Here is a 26,357-nt window from a genome sequence, read left to right on the forward strand (position 1 = left end):
CACTGTAGCAGCTCATTAGCAATACAGTAAAATATTTTCAGTGTCATAGTTATTCATTTATTTACTATTTCATAATGAGGTAGGTGGATTGGTATGTTGACCCTTTTCAGTATAAACAACAGGAAAACCATATGTCAGTTCTGTCTTGAAGAGATCTGGCAAATAACATGGTCAAACATGAGAAGATAATCACCGTGTGATTTGAGAATTAATTCAGTTTCAACCGTTTTCTTCTTCCTTTCATAATGAATTTACTTCTTCAACTAGACACCCCACTTTATTGTGTACATACTGATGCATTACCAAATATCTCTTATATGTAAAATCTTGTTACATGTAATACAATAATAGCACCCCGTCTTTAGTTTCTTCAAGTCTTTTGGGTTGCTAATGCCATGATGGGAATGGACTTCTACTACTACTATTGGAATTATCTGGGTATCCTTCTTCCACATTGCCCTCATTTCTGCCTGCAAATCCTGGTATTTTATGAACTGGTGTCTCTGTTTATAAGACACTGTAATCACTGGGTATAGCAATTTCAAAGACCAATATTACTTTTTACTTCTTTTCATGGACTACTATATCTGGTTTTCTCGCATCTATTTTTTGGACTGTTGGTAACGGGTGATCCCATATGATATAAAGTTCATCATTCTATACAATGCTTTGTGGCTCATGTTTCCAAAGGTTCTCAGCTACTTCACTATTGTAATGTTTGCACAATAATCCCTAGTGCAACAGTCTTGCCACATTATTATGCTTTTCATTATACAGGCCATCTGCCATCAGTGTATCACACCCAACAAGTTGTGCGACTGTTACACATAACCTGCATTTGTCTGTTTCTCCCATATGTTCAGTGGACTTTGTAAACAAATGTGTACATGGTCCACTGTCATAGGTTGGTACTAGGCTATCAGCCCTAGGGCCTATAGAAGCCTAGCCATAACAATTGGGTGACTGATGTGATCCCCGGGGTGAATTCCCTCTCTCCCATCCAATTGTCAAGGTTCCTTTCAAAGAGGGCCAAGGAGGCGCTCTGCTTGACATGTATGGGCAGTCTATTCCAGAGTATGGGGAGTCTCTGGGTCAGGAACCTATCCCTCCAGCATGTTTTGTTCATTGTGATGACAAGGTTTAGATCCCTGGAGCATGTGGCTCTGAGAGACTGGGATTTCTTTAAGTGGAGCATGTCCAACAGCTCATGGTTTGACATGGCCTTGTATGTTAAGCAAAGATCACCTCTGAGTAGACGATATGCCACAGAGTATAGCTGGAGTTTTTTAGACGGTCAGCATAGGGCATCTGCGTTAGGCCTGTGATTCTTTTAGTGAGGTATTTCTGCAGCCTTTCCAGCTGTTGCAGATGGCTTGTGAGGTACATACCAAATGGGGCGTTGTAATCTATAATGGGTCTAATGAGGGATGAGTACAGTGGGACAATGACCACCTTTTTTTCTGGATGAAAAGCCCTTAGTGATGAGGTGTGCCACATAGAAGGATTTGGTTTAAATTCACCTCTCCTTAGCCATTCCTGAGTTAGATCCAGATTGACACAAGGTTGTTCCAGGAGTCTTCTGTACTTGCAACTATATTTATGCTTTTTTCCACATTTCTTGCCTTCTCATCTGATGCTTTCCTTATATTCTTTCTTTTGTTTTTTTGGCACATTAATTTGCTGCCTAATTTTTGTCTACTTATGGTTTGATTTCCATTACCACTTGACACAGCTATGCTTCTGCACTAAGCAGGGAAGTCATCTTAGACTTGTTCTCCTCATGTTTTAAAACTTTCACTATATTTGTATCTTGTGAGATCTGCAGATGTGTGTGCAGTCCTACAACTGCAGATCTATACATGTAATCAATTTCGAGGATTCCCATACATCCTTCAGAATGAGGAATATATAATCTTGGTATACAATGATTTTTTATATATCATTTGATAAGCGTGAAGCATTTTTCTTGTTTTTCATGTCCAATTGATCCAATACCTTTTGGGGACAGTCAATCACCACAAAAATATAAGCTAAAACAGGAAGAGCAAATTGGTTTATAGCTTGGACTTTGTTCCTAGTTGTCAGGCCTGTTTTCAGTATTAATTTTAGTCTTCTAAAATGTTCTTTACTGAGTTGTGATCACATTTGTTCATGTTTTATTGTTGATCCTTCATCAATTCCCAACTATTTATACACTCACTCCAGCTCAAGTTCTTTTATATCACAATCTTATCTCACACTGATGTGTTCTTGGTGGTACAGCTTTCCTGATTTAAATGCTACTTTTGCACATTTATCAAGACCAAATGACACTATTTTATCATCTGAAAGTTTTGATGACGTCCAGATGTACTTTCAGCACCTTGTCTGATGAACTATAGAGTTTTAAATAATCCACACAAAGAAGATAGGAAGTACTTATACTCTGTTGTTTTCTGGGAGCCAAATTGTAGCCATGATCTAATCTGCTAAGTAGCAGTAGCTTAATGGGTTAAATGCAAGACAAAAAAGCAGTGGTGACCTGTTTCAGCATAAACAACAGGAAGTCTATATATCCATTTTGTCTTGAAGAGATCCGGTAAACAACATGGTCAACCATGAAAACATAATCACCAAAATTTGAGAATTAATTCACTTTCAAACATCACCTTCCTCTTCTTTTCAAAATGACTTCACTTCACCTTCTAGACAACTCACTTTACTATGTAAACTCTGATGCATCACCAAATGTTTCTTACGTGTAAAGCCCTTGTTACATGCAATACAATGATAGGGCTCCTGTCCAGTGTGCAAACTCTGATGTGCTAACAAACATCTCTTATCTGTAAAACCTTTATCACATGTGGGGCACTTAAAGGGTTTTTCGCCAGTGTGAATACGCTGATGACTTACCATTGTGCTTTTCTGTCTAAAACTCTTGTCACATATGCTGCATTTATAGGGCTTCTGCCCAGTGTGAATATACTGATGAATTGCCAAGTTACCCTTCTGTGTAAAACTCTTATCGCATGTGGCACATTTGTAGAGGTTTTTCCCAGTGTGAATAACTTCATGCACTGCCAAGCTCTTCTTACATGTAAAACCCTTCTCACATGTGGCACACTGATATGGTTTCTGTCCCGTGTGGATACTCTGGTGTGATGCTAGATATCGCTTATCCATAAAACCTTTGTCACATAAGGTACATTTATACTGTGGCTGCCCACTGTGGACATTCTGATGACTTACCAGAGTACTTCGGTATCTAAAACTCTTGTCACACATGGAGCACTTAAAGGGTTTCTGACCAGTATGGATACTTTGATGACTTACCATAATGTTTTTGTATCGAAAACTTTTGTCACACATACTGCATTTATAGGGTTCCTGCCCAGTGTGGATAATCTGATGCACTGTGAGGCTTTTCTTTTCGGTAAAACGCTTGTCACACATAGTACACTGATAAGGTTTCTGCCCACTGTGGATGCTTTGATGAGCTGCCAAACCTCGCTTATCTGTAAACCCCTTGTCACATATGGCACATTTAAAAGGTTTCTGTCCAGTGTGGATATGTTGATGATTTAACATTGTGGTTTTATGTCTAAAATTCTTATCACACATGTTGCATTGATAAGGTTTCTGCCCAGTGTGGATATACTGATGAATTACCAAGTGGCCCTTCTGTGAAAAACTCTGGTCACACATGGCACATTTATAGGGTTTTTGCCCAGTGTGCGTATACTGATGATTTATCACTGCAGTTTTGCACCTAAAACTCTTGTCACACATGGTGCATTTGTAGGGTTTTTGCCCAGTGTGGATAACTTGGTGAACTGTTAGACTCTTCTTTTGTCTAAAACTCTTCTTGCATATATCACATTGATAGGGTTTATGTCCAGTGTGGATACTTTGATGCACTGTTAGACTTGTCTTATGTGTGAAACCCTTGCCACATGTTGCACACTGATAAGGTTTCAGTCCGGTGTGGATACTTTGATGTGCCACCAGATTTCTCTTTTCTGTAAAACCTTTATCACATGAGATGCATTTATATGGTTTCTGTCCCGTGTGTACACTCTGGTGTGCTATCCAACGCCTCTTATCTGTAAAACCCTTGTCACATGAGGCACACTGATAGGGTTTCTGCCCTGTGTAGATACTTTGATGGCGTACCATGCCACTTTTGTATCTAAAACTCATGCCACATATATTGCATTTACAGGAATCCTGTCCAGTGTAGACACGTGAATTGTTTAACATGCTTCTCTTCTGTGCAAAACTCTTGCCATGTGTTTCACATTTATATGGTGTCTGTTTAGTGTGTACTGACTGATGTTTTATCATGTTATCTTGTGTACAACTCATATTAAATGTGGTACATTCAGAATATTTCTGTCCTGTGTGGCTACTATTGTTCATGTCTAAATGCTTCTTAAGTAGAAACCCATTGCTACATGGGACATATTGATTCAGCTTTTGTTTGGCGTGGACTAACTGATCACTTTTCATATTAGACTTCTTTGTAAGACCTTTGTCACCTATGATACAGTTAAATGTCTTCTGTCCGGAATGAATAAACTGATGTACTGGTAAACTTCTTTTGAATGCAATTCCCTTCCCACAAGTAGTATGTTTGTGTGTTTTTATTGTACTGTACGTTTGCTCATGGGTTTTTAAGGTATATTTTTTTTCAGGTCCACTATGTATTACTTGCTCAGTTATGCTACACTTACAAAACACAGAACTATTGCTGTGATTAAGCCATCTGCATGGATTTTCTCCACTTTGCATTTCCAGATGCATTTCTGGTTCATCCACCTTGTTAAACCCCTCACTGCTTTCACCACAGTTGCAGTGTCTACTTCCAGTTTGCATGTAGTTACAACTTGTGATCAGCACTGCATCTGACAAAATGCTGTCATATTCAGTATTCAGGTACTCCACAAGAGATGACTGCTGACTCTGAATATCAATGGAATCTGCATTCCTGTTGACTAAAAAGAAACATATAATATGTCAGCATATAATGAGTTACAGCATTGGTTGTTTTCACCTAAATATTTATAAAAAAAGCATAAGTTGCTGTACTTCATGTAAACTTTTTTTTTAATTTCTAACAGTTGTAAAACAATGATCAGTTTCAGTAAAATTTCAGTAACAAATATGCCACCAACAGAAATCTGCTCTGCCATCTTAACTCATTACATCTGAGTAACACCTACAGGTACATCTGCAGTTAATGCCTACTGACGCCTCTAGACATCAAATATTGCTTGCTCATGTTTGCATCAATAATTCCAAAACATTGCTATGTACAAGATTTTAAAATATTTCATCTCATAGCTTACACAATAGCAAACTCAACTGCATTAATATTTGACCTCTGTCTAGTTCAGGTAAAAATATATTATCTGTTGTTTTTATGATATTTATATAGATATAATTTTCAGATTATTCTAAATATCTCAACAACCAAGTAACACAGACAGAACTCCTTAGCCTCATATGAAAGCTCTCAGCTAGTTGAATAAAATCTGCTAACATTATGTGGTAATGAGTGGCTGCTGAGATATGCTGTTATTTACAAAATATTACAAATGTAATTATATCCATCATATAAACAGGAACATCAGGGAGGAATCCCAGAAAATCTGAAAAGTGTCCCATATTATCCCTAACAACTGTTAGTATCTCTCATCACAAAACATAATAGCAGAGCAGATGACTCCCACTGATTTGCTCAGCATCTTCTCCTACTGAACTCTCTTCACTGACTCAAAAACATCTTCAACACAGTAGAAACATGGTTTCACTTACCTCAAATAATGCCACTCCATATCACCTGAATTGACAAACAAAACTGTTAGAATAACCCATTGACAAACCTCTCTTTTGACCACCAACATAACAACACTATTAAAAACAGTGACAGAAAAAATAGATCCTTATACAGAATTAACCCCTTCAACTGACTTCTACTAGAGCTAAGATTGCCCACTCTCACCTTATTTCCTATACTCTCTCAATCCTATTAATTAATCTTAATAATCTTCCGGTCTTCTAAGAAAGAAACTCTTGACCAGTATAACTAAAGTCAAACAACTCAGCTGGTGATTCTTGAAATAACCTAAAATCACATCTTCCTCTTTTCAAACAAGAAATCAAAATTACTCCAAAGTCATTGGCTCTGTTCATGTACTGAACCTGACTAATCTTCTCTCTATATGCTACTCTAATCTTACATCCAGGAATTTTTTTTTTTTAATTTATTTTTTTTATTTTTAGGTACTTTTTTTTTTATTTCATTTTTGCTTTTCTTTCTATTCCTTACAGTTTATTATAATTTTTTATTTGTAGGTCATGTGTATATCTATTTTACATTTTTCTGTATTTTGTATTTTTTCCTCTACTGAAAATGGAAATATATCCAGCTAGACTAGTTACTGCGTTTACTGTGACTTATAAAATTGAGTTTAAAACCTAGAACTTAAAGAATATCACCATTATAAAAATAGACTGTGCTGAAGAGTTTGCTATTTATACTTCTTTCATAACCCCTATAGTTCCAGAGATATGAACATGTGTTTGAAATGTGAAGACATAATTTGATTCTGTCAAAAGGCTTAGGCTCTGCCCATTGGAAGTTACAGTGCAAACTTCCTGAGCTCCATTGGAGTGAATGAGTTAATAAGCTTCACCACACCAAACACATTCACAACACTAACTTCACTGATTTACATTCTATTTATGCATTCGCTGCAAAATGCAGAGATTCCTAATATCCACATTCAGTTTCAGGTAATGCTATCAATGGAGGTCCTACCCTTTTAAAACACCATCTCTTTTATGCATATATAGTTAACAAGACAAAGACCACAAGTGGGCTAAAACATTGGAGCTTGGCAATGTTAAAGGTCTGTCACTTAAACAGCATGCTCAAAACAAAAGAAAATTTATTAAGCAAGTCAGCACATGTATTAAAATAACAGTTACTATGGAACCCAGACATTGATTTCAATTGTTTCACATATTTATAAGACCAGCCTTGGAATATGGCTTGAGCTTTTGCTGTCACAATAAAGCTCAAGTAAAGCTTCTAGAATTAATACCATCAATTACATATATTTCATACACAGAAAGACTAAAATTACTATGACTGTACAGTATTAACAAGAGGCTATTACCAAGCAAATTACACTTGGCACATACTGGCTGGGATTTAGAAAGGCTTACTGAGAGGGGAAAGCCTTAATTCATCCATTTTGCCCTTCGCAGTAATCCTTTCAGATTCTCAGATCATTCTACTGCCAAGGCTTTCCACAAGCAATGACCTCAGCATGGAGGGTAGTCTTGTAGGCAAAGCTACGTGATAATGAGGCAGTCTTGAGGAGCATCTAATGCTAATTAGCCATGTGCTCTCTCTTATAATGCCATCAGCTCCTACTTTACTCTGCTTACAAGAATGTTTTGGCTCTTAAAAAGCTAAAAATTCTTATTCCTTGTGTCCTAAAGGAATGCATAACTTAGCAAGAGCAGCTAAAACAGTTGCAATGGCTAATCATATTACAGAAATTAAAAATGCTAAAAATAAAAGAAAAGAAAAAAGAAATCGGGGAGATATAACTGAAATTTTGTTACGATAAGTTAAACAAGAATATGGAAAACAGTAGCACATGTGACTTGTGTTTCATAGATTTTGTTAGAGACTTGAAAGTCCTAAAGATCACTCCCAGTCTTATAAATAATGTCCTAAAGATCACTCCCAGTCTTACAGGGTTCATATTAGAAGCTCGAAGGTCCTGTTCAGCGAATACGAAAAGAGCGACACGTATTGTGCGAACAACGAAAACAGCGAACGTTCAAAACTGGGAAATTCAAAATGTCGATTCATCATAGTTGGTCTGTCTGTGGTATAGCTCCGTAAGGTAAGTGTGCAATAGTTACAGACATTAGGGTTAGGGTGCAGGTTAAGGTAAGTGCATAGATAGGTAATGTATGTAAGGTTTAATGTAGGGTTAGAAGTAAGGCTTTATTAAGTGTATGTGTGTGGATTATTTATTTTGTTTCTGTATATCTCTGTAGGGTAAGTGTGCGATAGTTATGGACCTTAGGGTTAGGGTGCGGGTTAAGGTAAGTACATAGATATAGTGTATGTATGTGGTTTATTTATTTTGTTTGGGTAGGTAGTATGTCACAGGCGTTGGGGTTGGCCGAGTATGACGATTCATGGTTTTAAATTTCGTGGTTTACAGCATTCGGTGTGTTCGCAGTTTGGTAAATATGTGTCGCTCTTTTCGTATTCGATGAACAGGACCATCGAGCTTATAATATGAACTCGTCTTACAAATAATGTTTTAGACAGACTCAAAATAATGTCAAAAATGTCTTTACCTTAATAGATATTACAAACAAAACAGAGACAATTTTCTTAAGCTTGGACACAGAAAAAACCTTTGATACTGTCAGTTGGAACTATTTATTTAAAATACTAGATATGTATGACATGCCAATGGGATTAGTTTCTCCATTTTATTTACTATAATGATACAACACGTTACACTAGAATTTTTTTATCTGAATGCTTAAGACATGAAGAAGGGTATAAAACAAGAATGCCCTCATTCTCCAACTTATCTGCATTGGCTATAGAAGTCCTACAACTGGTAATAACACAAAACTCATGTGTAAAGGGAACAAATCTTTAAGACAGATATGAACATAAACTACTTTTATTTACATAATGGTATATATCACTTAAATAAACTTTTCAGTGAAAAATCTTTAGAATAATCAAAACTGTTGAAAAAGGCCATGGTTTACATTTTAATAAAGACAAAACAAAATCTATAGCTCGGAATAATAATCAAAATACCAATATATTAATAAATCCTATTTTTGGGAATAATAAATGAAATACAATTTATTGAAAAAGTTTAGTGAAAACAAAGAAACAAGAAATAGGAGTTATAATAAAAAACAGGAGCTTTACCTCATATGATAGAAACATTGAACAAATGCCCACCTTTTGAAGAAAGACTTAACTCATAAAAATGATATAACTTTCTAAAATACTTTATATAATTAAAATGGCAGTATTTTCCTTGAATAAAACACAATTAAACACTTCAATCAAACTCTCATGAAGTTTGTATTGTATCCAAAAAACAAAAAAAGGTTACCATATAACAAATTGGAATAATGTTCAGCTCTCACAGCTCTACAGATGACAAGCAGTAGTTGGGCCATACTATCATCAGTTCTTTTTTTTTTATGATGATGATGATGGCAAAAAGAGAACTGTGAAAGGGGGACCTTTTAGTAATGAAAAAAAAAATTGAAAGGTTCCACCTGCAGTTCCTTGTTCTAAGGTGTTAAGGTTCAGAAATTCTAGAGAGGCAGAAGACACACCACCTGCAGCCGGTTCACCTATCTCCACCACTGAAATGCTACATGGTTATGTCTGTTCATGAGGGAATGTCGAAGATGGTTAGAATGCATATGGGATCCTACTTGAACAACCTCAGTTATGGTGAGCTCTTACATAAAAGTGTACTATATTCTTCAAATGGGTCATTGCTGCGGTAGAACTCCTGGAACTGGAAATTACTCCTAAGGCTATATAAGAAATGGGGGAGGAAAGAATGGAGGTTTGTTTTTTTAGTTCCCCTCTAGGGAATCTGTTGCAAGACTGTAATACTGGTTCTTACCCTTTTCCAAATGGGAGATCCAGCCTTTGTGGATAGAGGACCATGTAGCCACCTTGCAAACACTTAAATCTGAGACATGGCTAAAGAAAGCAGCATATACAGATGCTGCTCTGGCAGACTGAGCTTTCATATATCTTGTATGGCCCTTCTATGCATTTTTTGATAAAATAAAATGCAATTCGCTAGCTGTTTGTAGAGGGTTTGCTTTGAAAATGCTTTACCCTCATTCTTTGTAGTGAAAGCCACAAACAGTTGCTCAGATTGCTGATACCCTTTGTCAAGTTCAAGCAGTACTTGAACTGTCTGCCAGTGTTGATTAGATGGAGAATGTTCTATCCTCCCCTTGTTTTGCAATTGCAGGATTATTACTAGTGGCAGTTAAATAGTTTATATAAGAGAAAACATAGATAACACTAGCGATGGTTACAGTCACCAATATGACAGGCTTCAAGGTAAGGAATTTTGGCAGGTCAAATTCTGCCAGATGAAAAGGGTCTGGGTTTAGGATCAGTTTCTGTAGTAAAATGTTCAATTCCCAAGGGGGTAGAACTGCCCTCTTTCCAAGGAAAAGGTGCATAACCCACACTGAAACTACTTGGCATGTGAAAATGGCAGCAAGATTTACTTTATTGAAATAATATGAAAGGTTTCCTGAAGAAAAATGTCTGACAAGTAGGACAGAACTACTTGAGGTACCTCAAATTCACAAAGATCCTTTCATCTTTTTCAGAATTTCACCAGGTAAGCTTTCCTTGTATTAGATTTGCTGGACTCTTAAAACAGAAACTTGACAAGAATAATGGTCAGATCATCTAGTTTGCCAGTCTGAGCCTCTTTAGGATAAGGTATACACAAGTTACAGACTTCTGGGTAATCAGGACTAGTTGCTGGGGAGGAAAGCACGGCAGTTCCTTTTCCATTCATAGCATCATTGAAAAACCAGTGCTGCCTCAGACAGAATAGAGTTATCAGAATCATTTTGTATTCACTTAGAGTCACCTGTGATGTGAGAAGTAAGCATACAGAAAAAGGTTTCCCCAGGGAAGGTAAGGGCATACACTCTCAAGGTATTGCCAAATGGAAGCTTGAAGCAGTACCCGTGAAGTCTGCAGTTTGCCAAAGAGGGGAAATGGTCGATGTCCAGTACCTGCAACTTAAGCATCAGAGACTAAAATACCTCCTTTTCAACTGACAATTATGGTTCCCTGAGAAAGCCTTGTTCAGGTTGTACATTACCTAGCTGAGTTCTGACAGGGTGTACATCACCCTGAGTGACATGCCTGCTTGTGTTGCCAAGGCCCAGACATCCACTGTCTGTGTGGCCAGGAAGTACAAATGCTTTTGGACCTATTTTTTCTTTTTAAATGTACCACTTCCCCATGTTTGTTTTGCCCTTGGTAAAGCAAACATCTTCTTGGTTTCCATAAGGTACTGAAAGCCCTGATAACTAGAACAGCCATAAACATGTCTTTTAAGTTGGTGTTGAGCTTTATATGTGATAAGGTCTTCTTGCACTGGACCCTTGGGGATCCCCCATGCAATGCCAAAGGCATCAGTCTTTAAAACTTGATTATGCTCAGGCAGTTAGAAGGATAAGCCCTTGTTTGTCCAGACCTGTTTCACCCACTAAGCAAACTTTCTCTGGATACACTGTAATACAAGTAAGGCTCTATACTGCAGCTAAATAAGAAACCTTCACTGAATCTCCCAACACCCCATGACCTTTCCCATATGAAGTCTTACCAAACATAGCATAAGAATAACTGAGGTCATGAAGCCTAGGGCATAGAGGAATTCTCTCACTGCCACAAAGACTCTTTGGGGTCTGCAGAAGAAGGAAACTCTCTAGGGAGGTAACATTCTCTGATAATAGAAATACTATACATTCTACCACATTTAGAGCAGCTCCAACGAAGACTTTGGTTGTATAGGAGAGGTGAGACTCAATTCAGTCAGACTGAAGGAAAATATTAGGTTTCAGAAAAAACTGACAGTCATTTTTCAACTCTCCTGGATCTCATGCCCCTTTAGGAATGTAAGGAAGAAATCATTCTGACTAGGACAAGTGTGTAACCTTTGATCTACAAGTAAGTTACCAATGATACCAGGAAATACAACTTATACGACCAAAGTAATACCAACTTGCACAGAAAACCGCTGGAAGTTGTAACTCTTTAAGAACGCTGAATTTATTTAAAACGCTAAATAAACACGTTTTTCGTCTGGCACAAATGGCTAGACTTCTTCAGAACAAAAACTAAGCATTCAAAAACAGCAAAAAAATGATGGCAGCACCAGGAAATAATGTTCAAGATTTAATCCAAAAGTTCAAGACAATATTCCAGTAAAATACAAGCCAAAAGTAAGCGCTTTCGTCTCCTGCACTGGAGACTTCTTCAGACTAATGGCTTACACATACACATACCCATAACCGTAGATGTGTCTACTAAGATAGACATTCCCTCTGTATGTTGAGATTTATTGACGATGTTCTGATAATATGGGAGGACACTGTTGACGAATTAAATGAATTTTTGAAATATATTAACAATGTCTATTCCTATATTAAGTTTACGCATAATTTTAGTACAGAAAGAATTAATTTTTTAGATCTTATGATTTACAAAACAGATGGTAAATTAGTTTCTAAAATTCATAAAAAAGAATTTCAAAACAATATGTATTTACATTATTCAAGTTTACATCCAAAAAAGATCAAGTGGAACATTGTCAAAGGTCAAATAAATAGAATAAGCAATTTGACGAAAGATGATGATATCTTTCATGTTGAGGCTGATAACTTTTGCAAAAGAATGTTAACTAGAGGCTATCCCCAAGAGATGGTAGATAAGGTGATGGCAGAAGAAATTTTGAAAAGGAATAATGTAATTGTAGACAAACCAAAGGAGAAAATTTCAGTAGACTTCACCACAGCTTTAGCATTACAAAATAGTACAGATTCTAACACTATTTAAAGTATAGTTAGAAGGAATTGGGGAATACTAAAAGGAAATAGTGAAATTATACAGAAATTAGGAGATGAACCCAAATTTGTACAAAGAAGAGCGAAAAACTTTAAAGACTTTTTTCAAAAGAAGTTAAATAAAAATAAGGCTGTGGAAGAAAAGAAAAGGAATGGTAAAGTGTTTCAATTGTAATTATTGTCAATATTTATATACAGATAGTCATGAAATTACACTTGGTAAAACTTTAGTAGAAGTCCCAGGTAGATTCCCATGTAGATCTAAAAATGTTGTTTATATATTAATATGTGTAGAATGTAGCTCCTTTTATGTAGGTAAAACCAAAAGAGAATTATATAGGAGAATTTATGAACACCACTATGCCATTTGTAAGGGTGAAGTAAAAAACGCTATGGGTAAGCATTATGTGGAAATCAAATTTTAAGTGTTTGTTAATAGATTCAGTGCATCCTAATGTCAAAAGTATTAATGTAGAAGAAGAATTAGGGTGGATGGAATACTGCTGGCAGGTTAGATTAAATGCATGTTTTCCCCCAGGACTTAATAATAGAGAAGAATTTATTATGTATCTAAAAAGGAAGGGACTGAAGCATTAGGGATTTTAGTTAGCGGTATCTGTCAGCATTAGGCTGGCTGTTGTTTTAAGAACTGTTATTTGTGCTTTTAATGACCATGTGCCAATTATGTTTAATTGACTGCTATTTTAGTATTTAAATAGGTTATGTGTATGTGTAAGCCATTAGTCTGAAGAAGTCTCCAGTACAGGAGACGAAAGCGCTTACTTTTGGCTTGTATTTTACTGGAATATTGTCTTGAACTTTTGGATTAAATCTTGAACGTTATTTCCTGGTGCTGCCATCGTTTTTTTGCTGTTTTGGATTCTGATTTGTTTAATAGCATGCTGCTGTATTTCAAGTTCAAAAACTAAGCATTGTCGGTTAAAATTCAAACCCTGCTATATATAAATTCCCCACTAAATGTTTTAATGCCACTGCTTCTTCTTAAAGGTATACACTGTTAAAATCAATGGAATATTAAACATAGAAAAAATGCTTTTGTTCCCAAAATGTGCACACATAAATCTATAGACTGCAACAACCCCCTTCATTTCATAAAATGAAATTATCATACCAACGAATTTATTTATTATACTACCCCATTATTATAATAATGAGGTTGCAGTATATACAAAACTTGACATCATGTTCTAAATAAAATCCCAAATATATATATTTTTTCTATATTACGACTCATACAAACCAAACCATTTAAGCTATGCTCCATACCATGTATAAACCCATCCATTCATACTACATGACTACGCTAAGTACCGTATATCTATGTGCTAAATTAGCTCAAAAATGGCATAAAAAATTAAAACTGAAAACATAAAATAATATACACATAATCCACCTAAGCCAAAAAGACATATATACTTTGATACCTTTCATTGCAGCTATCAAATATCTTTTACTTATTGTTTATTTAATAACGAGAAACATGACGTTAAATCATCTATCCAAACCTTTGAGCTTTAAAAGACACATCAGTGAACACTTATCATTTAAACCTGGATTTGTGTACGCATTGAGCTTGATTTGCCACAATAACTCCATTTTCTCAATTAACAGACCAAAAGAACCCCCCCCCCCTCACATCTTGTTTCACTTGGTCTATTACTTTGAAATGGAAACTGTGGTTAGGAAAAGCCAAGATGTGTCTGGCAAGGGCATTTTCTTCTTTTTGTAAATTAATACTTCTCTGATGCTCATAAACCCTGTCTCTTAATCTACACTCTGTCTTCCTTATGTAAAATGATGGGCAACATTGGCAGATGGCTAAATATACAACTCCTTTCGAGTTGCAATTAAATTTGCCTTTAGCATGCAGCCTTAGCCCATTGATCTCTATGTTAACTCCTAGTGCCATTAAGTGACAATATGAACAATTGCCGCATTGTGTCATCCCTCTATTAGCTACTGAAGGATTGATCTGTTGTTTATTCTGTAGCAGTTCTTTAAAACTTAATCCCCTTCTCCACACTATTTTTGGAGATGTTCCTAATTTAGATGTTAATGTATTGTCATCATTTAATATGGCCCAATTTTTCATTATGATTTTTCTTATACTAACATAATATAAGGAGAATCTCAAAATACAAGCCAGATTAAAATCGGCTTTGTTTGGTTGTTGTATCATCCCTTGAGAAACTGGACTTATCTGCCAATCAAGTTGATTATTCAGACAGGTACTTTTCTGTTTCAATATGGGTTTATAAAAAACATAAATTCTTTTAAATGTGACTTCTTCTATTAGTTCTTCTATCAAAGTGATAGGATATGCCCTACTCATGAACATTTGTTTTAAATTAAAACATTCCTCTACAAAATGGTACCAGGAAATATATCAATACTCTGGGTATAGCACAGAGATGTCGCACAGCATCCCCATAACCACAATACTTATTGTTATACACTGATGATCTCCCTGCTAAGTCATGCGGCAGCCCAGGAATAATGTTCATGTCACAGATTCATCACGGAACTTGTTACAACAAAATCAGTGCAGGAACTGAAAGGTTTCCAAGTGGATCAGAACAGAATATCCCACCTCCTCCTTTTTTGCATAAGTGAACTGGCAGAAGGACCAAAAGGAAAAAAATGTCTCTCTGAAAGTGACACAGAGTTGTGCAGCAGAGCTGATATACACCGCACAGTGGAAAAAAAAAGACAGGACTTGATTATGTTACAGAAATGGCTGTGTGTGGCAGCTTAGATTTCATCCATTTAAGCTTAGGATACTGCAGCCTGACATAAATAAAAGAAAAACAAATAAAAGAAAAAAAGAAGTTATGTACTCACCATAACATTCCATCTGAGTAGTTATACTTCATTTTTCTGCAACCTGTGGGTATACGGATCTGAGCCGGCAACTTTTTTTCTAGCATCTGCTCCAAGCTCCGAGCTCCTCCCCTTACCCATAATGCCCTACCATCTCCTATCTTCCCTCAGATCGAGTTTGCTGCAACTAAAAATATATATGCAACTCAACCCAATAAACCAACCCTGAAAACAGGATAAGGTCCGGGGGATGGAGGGAGGGAATGTTGCAGAAAAATGAAGTATAACTACTCAGATGAAACATTATGGTGAGTACATAACTTCTTTATCTGAAGTAGTTAACTTCATTTTATCTGCAACTTGTGGGACAGAGTCCCCAGCTACTCCGATCCTTATGGAAGGATATTCCTGAGCACTGCAGAGCCAAAGGATGCTCTACCCCTAGAAATCAGATCCAATTTGTAATGGGAAATGAAGGTATGTGAATTAGCCCATGTCGCTGCTGCACAAATATCTTCCAAAGGCACCCTAAACCAAAAAGCAGCAGAAGTCGCCATGGACCTGGTAGAGTGAGCCTTAATACCAGGAGGAGATAAACCTTTTGCTTTGTAGGCATGTAAAATGCAAAGAGTGATCCATCTGGCTAAAGAAACTTTAGAAATAGCTTTTCCTATAAAAGCTTTGGAAAAGGAAACAAACAATTGGTCAGTCTTGCAGAAAGACTTCATTCTATGAAGATAAAAACAAAGTTGTCTATGAACATCTAACAAATGGAGTTTGTATTCACCTTTATTTTGGAAGTTGGGAAAGAAAACGAGCAGATTAATGGACTGGTTTATGTTTGCTTCAGATGACACTTTAGGTAAAAAGGAAGGGTTAGTACGGAGGGAGACTCATATCCTTATGGAAGACCAAATACGGAGGCATGTCAGACAGAGCTAGAAGCTCAGAAACTCTCCTAGCCGATGTGATGGCAACTAGGAAAGTTGTCTTCCAGGACAAAAACTTCAAGTCCACCGAAGCTGAAGGTTCGAAAGGAGGAGCCACCAATGCCTGTAAAACAAAAGTAAGGTCCCAAGGTGGTAAAGAATCCTTGACAGAAGGCTGTAACAGAAAAGTACCTTTATGAAAAGCCTTACACAGCCTAGGGGAGGCTAAGGCCATGTTGTCTTCACCAACGTGAAAACTGGAAATGACTGCCAATTGTACTTTCACTGTGGAGGAATTAGCTCCTTGCTGAAAGATACCAGACAGGAAGTCCAACATCGCTGGAACACGGGCTGTAAAGGGATCTATTTTCTCTGTGAGGACCAAATGGAAAAGCGCTTCCATTTACTGCAGTAAAGTTTCCTAGTGGAGTCTTTAAGAGAGGCCACCAGAATGGATTTTACCGGGGATGAAAGACCGGGAGTCCTGGCAATTAACGGAACTGCAGCAACCAAGCTGTTAGCTTGAGGCTGCCCAGATCAGGCGGATGTGTCCCCAACGGATGGGAAATTAGATCCGGGCAGGGATCCAGAACCCATGGGGGAGCTAAGAGATGAGACCAAAGGAATGGGAACCAAACCTGATGAGGCCAGAACGGGACAATGAGGATCACTTTGCACCGTAGTCGGCAAGCTTTCTGAAGAAACTTCGGAATGAGTGGTAAAGGTGGATAAGCATACAGAAGCCCAGGGGGCCAAGCATGGACTAGAGAGTCTCTGGGGACTTCCCCTGGTGAGGGAATCACAGTGAAGAACTCATTGCACTTCGCTTTGGAAGGAGATGCGAAGAGATTGCAGCAAGGCTGACACCATGTAAGGAAGATTTCCTCCGCTACTGACTGTTTCAGAGACCACTCATAAGGCATCAGAATGTCCTGACTCAATCTGTCCATTAAAATGTTGGAGCACCCCGGGATGTGCGTTGCTATCAGAAACCGACCTGTGGAAATCACTCATTCCCACACTCTCATGGCCTTGCGACATAGAGGGTATGATCTGGTTCTCCCCTGCTTGTTGATATACCAGACAACCAACATGTTGTCTGACTGAATTGCAATCAATCCAAGAGCGAGGACTGTGTGAAAGGTTTCCAACGCTAAAAGCACTGCCCTCATCATTTATGTGCAAATTGGTCTCTGCCTGGGACCATATGCCTTGGACTGTCCTTCCCGAATAGTGCCCCCCCCACCCGAGTTGGGAGGCGTCCGTGGTCACTGTGGTTTGGACTGGAGGTGACGCAAAGGGGTGTCCTTTTGATATCACCAGTGAACTTAACCACCAAAGAAGAGATGTCCAGCAGATGTGACTGATCTTGATCGGAAATTCCATGGGAAGGTCTAGCCAAGACCATTGAACAGTCAGAGTCCATTGAAGAACCCATATGTGAAGGTGTGCATAAGGGAGAATAGATATGGTGGCAGCCATGGAGCCCAAAGCCCGGACAACCTCGTTCACCTTTCAAGACTTGGAGTTCCCTATCTGAGCTATGTGGCACCTGAGATGTAGAATCCTGTCTGGAGTTAAGAAAACCTTCATCTGCAAAGTGTCTAACCATGCCCCAATGAAGTCTAGAACTTGTACTGGTTGCAAATGGGATTTGTGAACATTGACTGTAATTCCCAGTAGATCTGCTAACTGAATGAAATAATCTTGGGCCAGACACAAGTGATGCTTGTTGGGCGCAGCGAAGAGCCAGTCGTCCAGGTATGGAAACACCTGAATACCCTAAAGCCTCAGGTGAGCCACTACAACTGCCATTACCTTGGTGAACACCCTGGGGGCTGTGGTGAGACCAAAGGGTAGGGCTCTGAACTGAAAATGACTGGCTCCCAGCCAGAAGTGCAGAAACCTCCTGGAGCTTCTGTGTATTTTGATGTGGTAGTAAGCATCCTGAAGGTCTAACGAGCACATCCAGTCTCACTCTCGGAGATAAGCTAGAATGGACGGTAGGGTGACCATCCGGAATTTCTGTTTGACTACCGACAGGTTTAATGTTGACAGGTCTAGAATGGGCCTGAGGTCCCCCGTCTTTTTTGGCACCAAAAAGAACCTTGAGTAGATGCTTAATCCGGACTGATCGGGGGGGGACCTGTTCGATGACTCGTTTGAGAAGCAGCTTTGAAATCTCTAAAGCTGCAGCCTCCCTGTGAGCAGGTGGAACATCCAGGAGGTGTTTTGTAATATTTGGAGGGGCAATGAAAGGAATAGAGTAACCACTGGATATTATCTGAAGAACCCAGCGAACTATCATAATGGACTCCCATGCCGCTGGGTGTAAGGACAATCGTTTCCCAACTGCCTCTAGAGTAGGACAGTCAGGCAATCCTTCAGGGCTGCTGACTAGGTCTATCAGAAAAGGGTTCCGTAGACCCAAAATTCCTGGGGCCCCCTCTACCTCTGGGTCGGTGTCAATCCTGTCCCCCTCTGCCTCTGGGGGAATAGCTGTCCTGAGAATCCAGGGAAAACTGAGATTTTTGGAACCACATCTTCTTTTGCCCTCTTTGATTCCTAGAGAAGGACCGCTGAGGGTTAGAGAAGCAGACCCTGATGGCAGACAAAGTCTTCCCGTCCTTTTCGTTCTGGACAGGTGTGTCACATCTGTCTTCCCGAAAAGGGAAGAACCGTCATAGGGAATGTTGATAAATGACGCCTTGAAAGGGTCTGCAAACTGACACAATCTGAGCCAGGCATGACGCCTCATGGCTATGCCTGTCCCAGCCGTCCTAGCTGCTCCTTCCATGGCATGGGAAACGAGCCGCATAGATGTGTTTGAGACTGATTTCAGAGTTGACATTTTCGCAGAGAACAACTGTCTGTCCTGCGGCGATAAAGACTCTGGGGGCGACTCAGCAAATTCCGAAGCAAGGTCTCACTGAAGCCGAATCACATGTGCCAAATAATTCAGCGCACGGATAGAAAAAGTCACTGAGGAGTATACTCACTTTCCAAATCTATCCACCAACCTGGACTCCTTGTCTGGAGGGTGGACTAAGGAATTCTCCTGTGCTAGTTCCTTCTTTGTGGCCACTGCGACCAACATAGCATCAACTGGGGCTCCTTTCGACCAGGGTTGTCTGTCAGAAGGGGAAGATAAAATCTTGTCAGGGTGTTTGGGGATGGGCTCTACGGTGTCAGGCTCCTTCCATGCCCTCGTGGTGATGAGGTCCACCAGGGCGTCCGCTGGTGGGGACACCCAGGAAGTAGATAGAACCATGCCAAACACCTCCAGGAACACTGACTCATCCCCAGAAGGTTTTGGGGCTGACCAACCTCCCCTCTGGTGGAGGATCTCCATAATTTCTCTGAAGGAGACGTCTTCGGGAGGTGACCTGGGGGAACCTTCTCCTTCATCTAAGTCAGTGTCAGTAGTGAGGGACTCGGGGGAGTCCAAGTGCCTCCTTTTGCACTTGCACTTATGGTGACCCTCTTCAGTGGGAATTTCAGAAGGGGATCCATGAGCTGCAGGGGATTCCTCCGGGAAACTGACCTGGGGATCCTCTGGCACGGGCTGTCCCTGAGACAGGATGAAGGGAGTCGTTGCCAAATCCAGGGGGGCCAGGGTGGAATCAGAGGGGATGGGCTGAGGTCTCAATCCCTGGGAGAGAACCCTCTCCACCACTTCGAAGGCCGAGGGAGAAGTCCTCCCCGGATCCGAAGCGGGGACCAGAGCCGAAGACGGGGTAGCCTGAGGTCCGAGGGAATGGATCGGTTCCGAAAAGGTTGGAGCCGAAGAATCCGCTCCCCCGGGTCCGAGAGTCACTCAGATCCGAATAAGTCGGATCTGAGGAACTCAAGATAACAGCCGGAGTGGAGGTTGGAGGAACCATCAGCGCTGAGCTACCAGCTGCCGAGCTACCAGCTCCAAAAAACCTCAAAGCACAGATCGGGGAAGGAGAGATGGGGCAAAAAAGAGGCATGGAGGTCCCTATTCCAGAGGGAGAGGGGCCTGGCAAGACTCCCATCTGAATTTGGGTCTGAATAAATCTCTGCATCATCCTGTCCATATCCATGTCCGATAGGCTCCGAGTTGACCTCGAAGAGGCCACCGACTCAGATCTGGCTGGTCTGCGCAGTGGGAAGGAAGGCCTCGGGTCTGAATGTTCCAACGGCTCCGGTGAGAGACGAGGAGACCGGAGCCTTGGAGAAACAGGCCTCATGGTCTTAGATGGAGGGCTGAGAAAGAGCTCCCTGTCTGGGGACCTCTTACGATGCCTGTCCTTCTTTTTCTCCCTTTCCTCTCTGCGCCTTTCCTTTTCCTTCTCTTTTTCTTTGTAAGACTCACTGACTGAAGATCTGTCCTTAGAAGACCCATCGCCAGACGAAGAGGAAGGTTGAGTCCCTGTCTGGGTGGAAGGTGGTACACTAGAAACCAAGGTCAAGGCAAATTCCAGCATGGCAGCAGGGAGAAGGCCTTTGGCAACTAGCTTGGCCCTACGATCCCTAAGGGCCCTAGGGTTAAAACCTGAACAGACAGCACAATGAGTGGACAAATGTGCCACTCCTAAGCAAATCACACACAGAGTGTGACCATCGGCTGGGGAAAGCTTATGGCCACACTCTGTACATTTTTTAAAGACAGGCTTTGGCTGGTCAGCCATAGTCCTGCACTTCAAGGTACAAGCAGTACCTCTCCAAAAACCACACACACACAGGTAGGGGAAGGGCAGGCCTAACTACTACTCTATATAAAAACTTTTTTTTTTTTTTTTTTTTTAAACCGATGACCAAACGAGATACTACACAAGGGGAGGAAGGGAAATCTTACTCAAGCACACCTAAATATCAGCAAAAATTTACTACTTACTATCCCTGATCTCAGAGCAAAGGAGACCACGATGCACACTACTGGCGTGGCAAACGAGAACTGGGGAAGATAGGAGATGGTAGAGCATTATGGGTAAGGGGAGGAGCTCAGAGCTTGAAACAGATGCTAGAAAAAAAGTTGCCGGCTCGGATCCAATATGGATCTGTATACCCACAGGTTGCAGATAAAATGAAGTTAACTATTTCAGATGTACAGTTGTGTACACTTACAATAAATGTAGATATTCGAGTGTATTCACTGTTGCAGTCATTACATTTGGGTAATCTGCTGGCAGGTTGCCCTCAGTTGGCCTGAATAACAAAGTATTGGGTCCTGCGTCAGTTGCTGTCTCCTCTTCCATGACGTCAGGTCATCAGGGGTATAAAACATGCAGCCGATGCCATTTTATTCAGTTTTTCTTGCCCCAGATGTCATGTCAGGTGCCCCCCAAATGGGGAGCAAATATATATATATATATATATATATATATATATATATATATATATATATAAACACTAAATATATATAAATGCACTTTTAGAAACATAAACTTTATCTTAATCTAAAAGCAAATACACCACAAAGTCTTTTGTGTCTAGTGAAGGAAAGAAAAGGTATAGAAAGGGGGATGGCGGGTGAGTAACCCAGACTGCAACAGTGAGCACACTCAAACATCTACATTTATGGTAGGTATACACAACTGTACTATGTTCCTTGTGTTTCACTGTTGCAGGTATTACATTTGGGTAGAATCCGAAAGCTATGGATGGGAGGATGGAACTTAACAGCATTAGGAGCGGCTATAAGGCCCTGCAGAACTGCAGTGGCAAAGCCTGCCTTGGATTTGGAGAAGAGAGGCAAATGATAATGCTTTGTGAAAGTATGAACAGAGCTCCAAGTAGCAGCTTCTAGAATGTCTTTGGTTGGAACCCCTCTGAGAAAAGTTGCTGAAGTAGACGCAGCCCTAGTGGAATGTGATCTGATCCCCTTGGTCACAGGTTTACCATGGTGCAAGTAGCAGAAACAAATGCAGTGGCTTATCCACTTAGAAATAGTCTGCTTTGATATAGCCTTCCCCTCTGACCCTGCAGCAAATGCTACCAGTAGTTGTCAGACTTTCTTAGAGCTTTGGTCCTGTTTAAGTAGAATCTTAGTTGTCTGTGTATATCCAATGAATGCAGAATCCGCTCCCCCTTGTTCTGCGAATTTGGGTAAAATGTTGGCAGGTGAATGGTCTGGTTAAGAGCCACACTGGATACTACCTTAGGCATAAAAGAAGGATTGGTACTGAGGGACACGCTGTCCGGGTAAAATATAATAAAAGGCTCCACTGCCATGAGAGCCTGTAGTTCTGAAACCCTTCTTGCTGAAGTGACTGCCAAGAGAAAAGCTGTTTTCCAAGATAGAAATTTTATATCCGCAGTAGCTGCTGGTTCAAAAGGAGGCAGGGTGAGTTTTTCCAGCACAAAATTGAGGTCCCATGCAGGAGTTGGTGATCTTCTGGGAGGTCTTAAATGTTTGGCCCCTCTAAGATACTGTTTAAGAAGACGATGAGAAAAGAGGGGAGGCTCTGTGTTGTAATGAGCTGAGATGGCAGAGGCATGGATTTTTATTGAAGAAAAAGATAGGCCCTTGTCAAGCATCTCAGTCAAATATTGTAAAATCTGAGGAATATTGGGCTTCCACTTTCCATGCTTTTTTGTGATGAGTTCTTGTGCAGAATTGTCCAACTGATAATTGTGGGGAGAGGCAAATAGATCTATGTCTGGGCTTCCCCATTTCTGTGTTAACATGCTGAAGATTTATGGATCCAGTTTCCATTCGTGCGGGTCCATAAGATTTCTGCTTAGGTCGTCTGCCAGAGTATTTTGCTTTCCTGGCAGGAATTGAGCTTGAAGATGTATTTGGTAAGATAAGGCTGTGTTCCACAAGGCCATGGCTAGTCTGCAAAGGAGGTAGGAATGTGTACCCCCCTGCTTATGTACCACATAACTGTGGTGTTGTCCATCTTCATCAGTAGTTGTCCTGGATGAAGTAAGTCCTTGAAGGCTGTCAGAGCATTCTGAACAGTTAGCATCTCTTTCTGGTTGATATGCAGATGCATTTGGTTTGGGCTCCATTTGCCCTGAATGCATCTCCCTGCCAGGTGGGCCCCCCAAGCATAGTCTGATGTGTCTGTAGTAAGGGTTTGGGTGGCAGGGGGTAGAGTGAATGAGAGTGCCTTGTTTTGGTGACATGTCTCTGCCCACCAAAGAAACTCCTGTTGTAGGCAGGGAATGAGAGGAATCAATGTTTCCATTGACTCCATAAACTTTTTAGGTACCATTGAAGTTTCCTCATATGCAGTCTCGCATATGGAATTAGTAGAATGCAGGATGCCATGAACCCCAAAGCCTGCAGAATTTGTCTTGCAGATAACTGGGTTTTTATTGCCATTTGTTTGAAGTATGTTGTCAGTTGCCTTTGTTTGTCTGGCGTGAGGTAAGCCATCTGAGCAGTTGTATTCAAGCTTGCACCCAGGAATGTAATTATTTGAGAGGGTACCAGTTGTGATTTTTTTTCATTTATGGTGTACCCTAGGCATACTAGAAGCCTTTTTACAAATGCCAGATGTTGAAGAAGACTGTCCTTGTCCTCTGCTTGAATGAGACAATCATCCTAATCAAGCATTCCTGCCTAGCATAGGCAGTAGCTGTTGTAAAGTCAGCATTTTGAATTTTGGAATGCCCAGGACGTGTTCAAAATCAATAAGTCCAGTATTGGACGCCATGATTTGTCTTTTCTGGGTACCAGGAAAAGTCTTGAATAAAAACCTTGTCCTTTTTCCTTTTCTGGTACCGGTTGAATAGTCCCCATATCCATGAGGTACATGACTTGTTTCTGGGCCTCTGCCCACTGGTTTTGTGGCAAATCCGGCCATCCGTTTGGAACTGGCAAAGTATGGAAATGGAATCTGTACCCCTGGGATACTATGTTTAATACCCACTTGTCCTGGGTAATTAACTGCCAATTTTGAGCATGAAGTGCTAGTCTTCCCCCCAAGGGGGCTGCCAAAAGATAAGTGCTTGGTGATGGTAGAGGAAAGTCATTGAGACTGCTTACTGTAGGGTTGTGCTTTGTTTCCCCCAGATTTGGAGGTGGAGGCACCCCATTGCTTTGACCAATAAGAACCCTGTGATTGGTATCTGGAGCCTTTTGAGCACCTGGATTTGCCCTGAGTGGCTCTGTTGGACACAGGAAAGGACAAATTTTTAGTAGGCCAGTGTCTACTGTACCTGGGTGGCTGCATTTGCAAGAAATCTTTTACAGTTTGCATATTTTTAGCTTTGTCTTCCATTTTCTTTAAAAACTCTTCTGCCTTATTACCAGAGTATCATGCTGCAAAGGGGCATCAAACAATTTAGCTTTAACATGATCAGGCAGATTTTGCTCCTTGAGCCAGGCATGCCTTCTAATCACAGATCCAGTAATGGCGGCCCTACAAGAGGCCTCCAAGGAATCAAAACCACATTGCAAAGTATGCTTTCCAACTTGTTCTGCTGAATGCAATAATTCATGTAACTCTTTATTTTCCAGACAATCAGAAATCAACATCATTTTCTGTTTCAGTAAGCTGTTGATATTTAAGCATATGAAACTGGCAGTTTAAAGCCCTGATTGCCAAGGTTGCAGACATATAAACCTTCTTACCCCATCTATCCAGCACCCTGGAATCTCTATCAGAAGGGGTAGGATTCTTGGCTGTAGAGACCTTTACACCCTTGGGACCCTGAGAAATAGTTTCAGGATCGGCAGCAGGATTTTTGAAAAGAAATTTGTGGGAGTCAGGAACCCTGTAATATCTGTCTGGCTTACTAGGAGCTGGAGGCAGGGAATCAGGAGCCATGCTTGATTCTGAGAACCACATCATCAACAATGTCTAATACAGGAGGTACTGCCAAAGGCCTATGCTGAGGAAGAAGAAGGAAATCCCTAAGCCTCTTTTTTGATTCAGAGAAGTCCTGACTCTCCCAGTGAAAATGTTCCCTTAAAGTATGCAAAGTCTCTCCAAAAGAGTAATCCTCAGGAGGAGATGCAGATGGGATGGATTCCTCTGCATCAGAATCCTCATAGGGTGGAATAGAAAATTCCTGATCAGAAGAGAAATCAGAAGAAATGGAAACCTGATCTGAAGATTCATAATCAGTGCCTTGCCTAGGCCTCTTAGCAGGGGGTGGTTGGGAACCCCTGATCAAGGTAATTAAATCCTCAGCCATTTTGATCATCTGTTTTTTAGGCATAGGGGCCTGAGCATGTGGCTCTTGTGTCGGTTTTTTAGACACAGAAGTTGTTTTTGACCTTGTTTTTGTTGCTGGCGTCGATTTAATATAAAAATGTTGAGGCCTGAAAACACCCCCAGAAGCCAGTGCCTGCTCAGCGGCTCCGGACCCATCTGACACCCGCGGGTTCAATACTCTGAGAATCTCGTGGCATACCGGACTCCGAATGGGTCTCGGTAGAGGCCTTCGACTCAAAAGTAGCGGGTATCAGGGGCTGCAAAAGTGCCTCATTGAGTACCGGCGAACCGGCGACTGGCTTAGGAGAAGCTTCGTCGTCGGTTTTGGACCTCGACAGTCTGTCTCTGTCTTTTTCTTTGCATTTTTTTGTGAACTCCGGTAGTCGGATTGCTAACCAACGACATTTCAGGATAATTAAATCTTGAACCAAAATATTTAGAAGCAAAAATATACCGACGCTTAATAGTGGGTTGGTTAAATCTAGCACAAAACTGACAGCAAGGCACGTTGTGATCTGTGCCTAGGCAAGGAATACAGTACAAATGAAAATCCTTATGAGGTATTTGCTTCCCACAAGTAATGCAATTATTAACTTTTACTGACATCGGTAAGGAGCAGGAAAATGTTTCCCCAATGGGGTACTTAGCTTTAGTTTGAATACTTCGGTTCTGAAACTCAAATACGAAAATTTCAGGAGTCGGACAACCGGCACTTGCGAACTGGTTCTGCTTCGGGCACCGCGTGGCAAGAAAGACTGAATAAAATGGCGTCAGCTGCATG

The 26,357-nt window shown here is 40.4% G+C and overlaps 1 protein-coding gene across 1 annotated transcript in view; it reads right to left on the bottom strand.

Moving 5' to 3' along the window:
- Nucleotides 1–2,175: 2,175 nt before the first annotated feature.
- Nucleotides 2,176–26,357, bottom strand: part of LOC122792287 (zinc finger protein 260-like) — a 29,537-nt gene continuing 5,355 nt past the window's right edge. Inside the window, exon 2 of the mRNA XM_044060059.1 lies at nucleotides 2,176–4,973. Coding sequence (XP_043915994.1) covers nucleotides 2,662–4,973 — 2,312 coding nt within the window. The 3' untranslated portion in view covers nucleotides 2,176–2,661. The remainder of the gene's footprint in view (nucleotides 4,974–26,357) is intronic.

Source organism: Protopterus annectens, chromosome 1.part2 (genome assembly GCF_019279795.1).
Source record: "Protopterus annectens isolate FY-2018-M chromosome 1.part2, PAN1.0, whole genome shotgun sequence".
Taxonomy (NCBI): Eukaryota; Metazoa; Chordata; order Ceratodontiformes; family Protopteridae; genus Protopterus; species Protopterus annectens.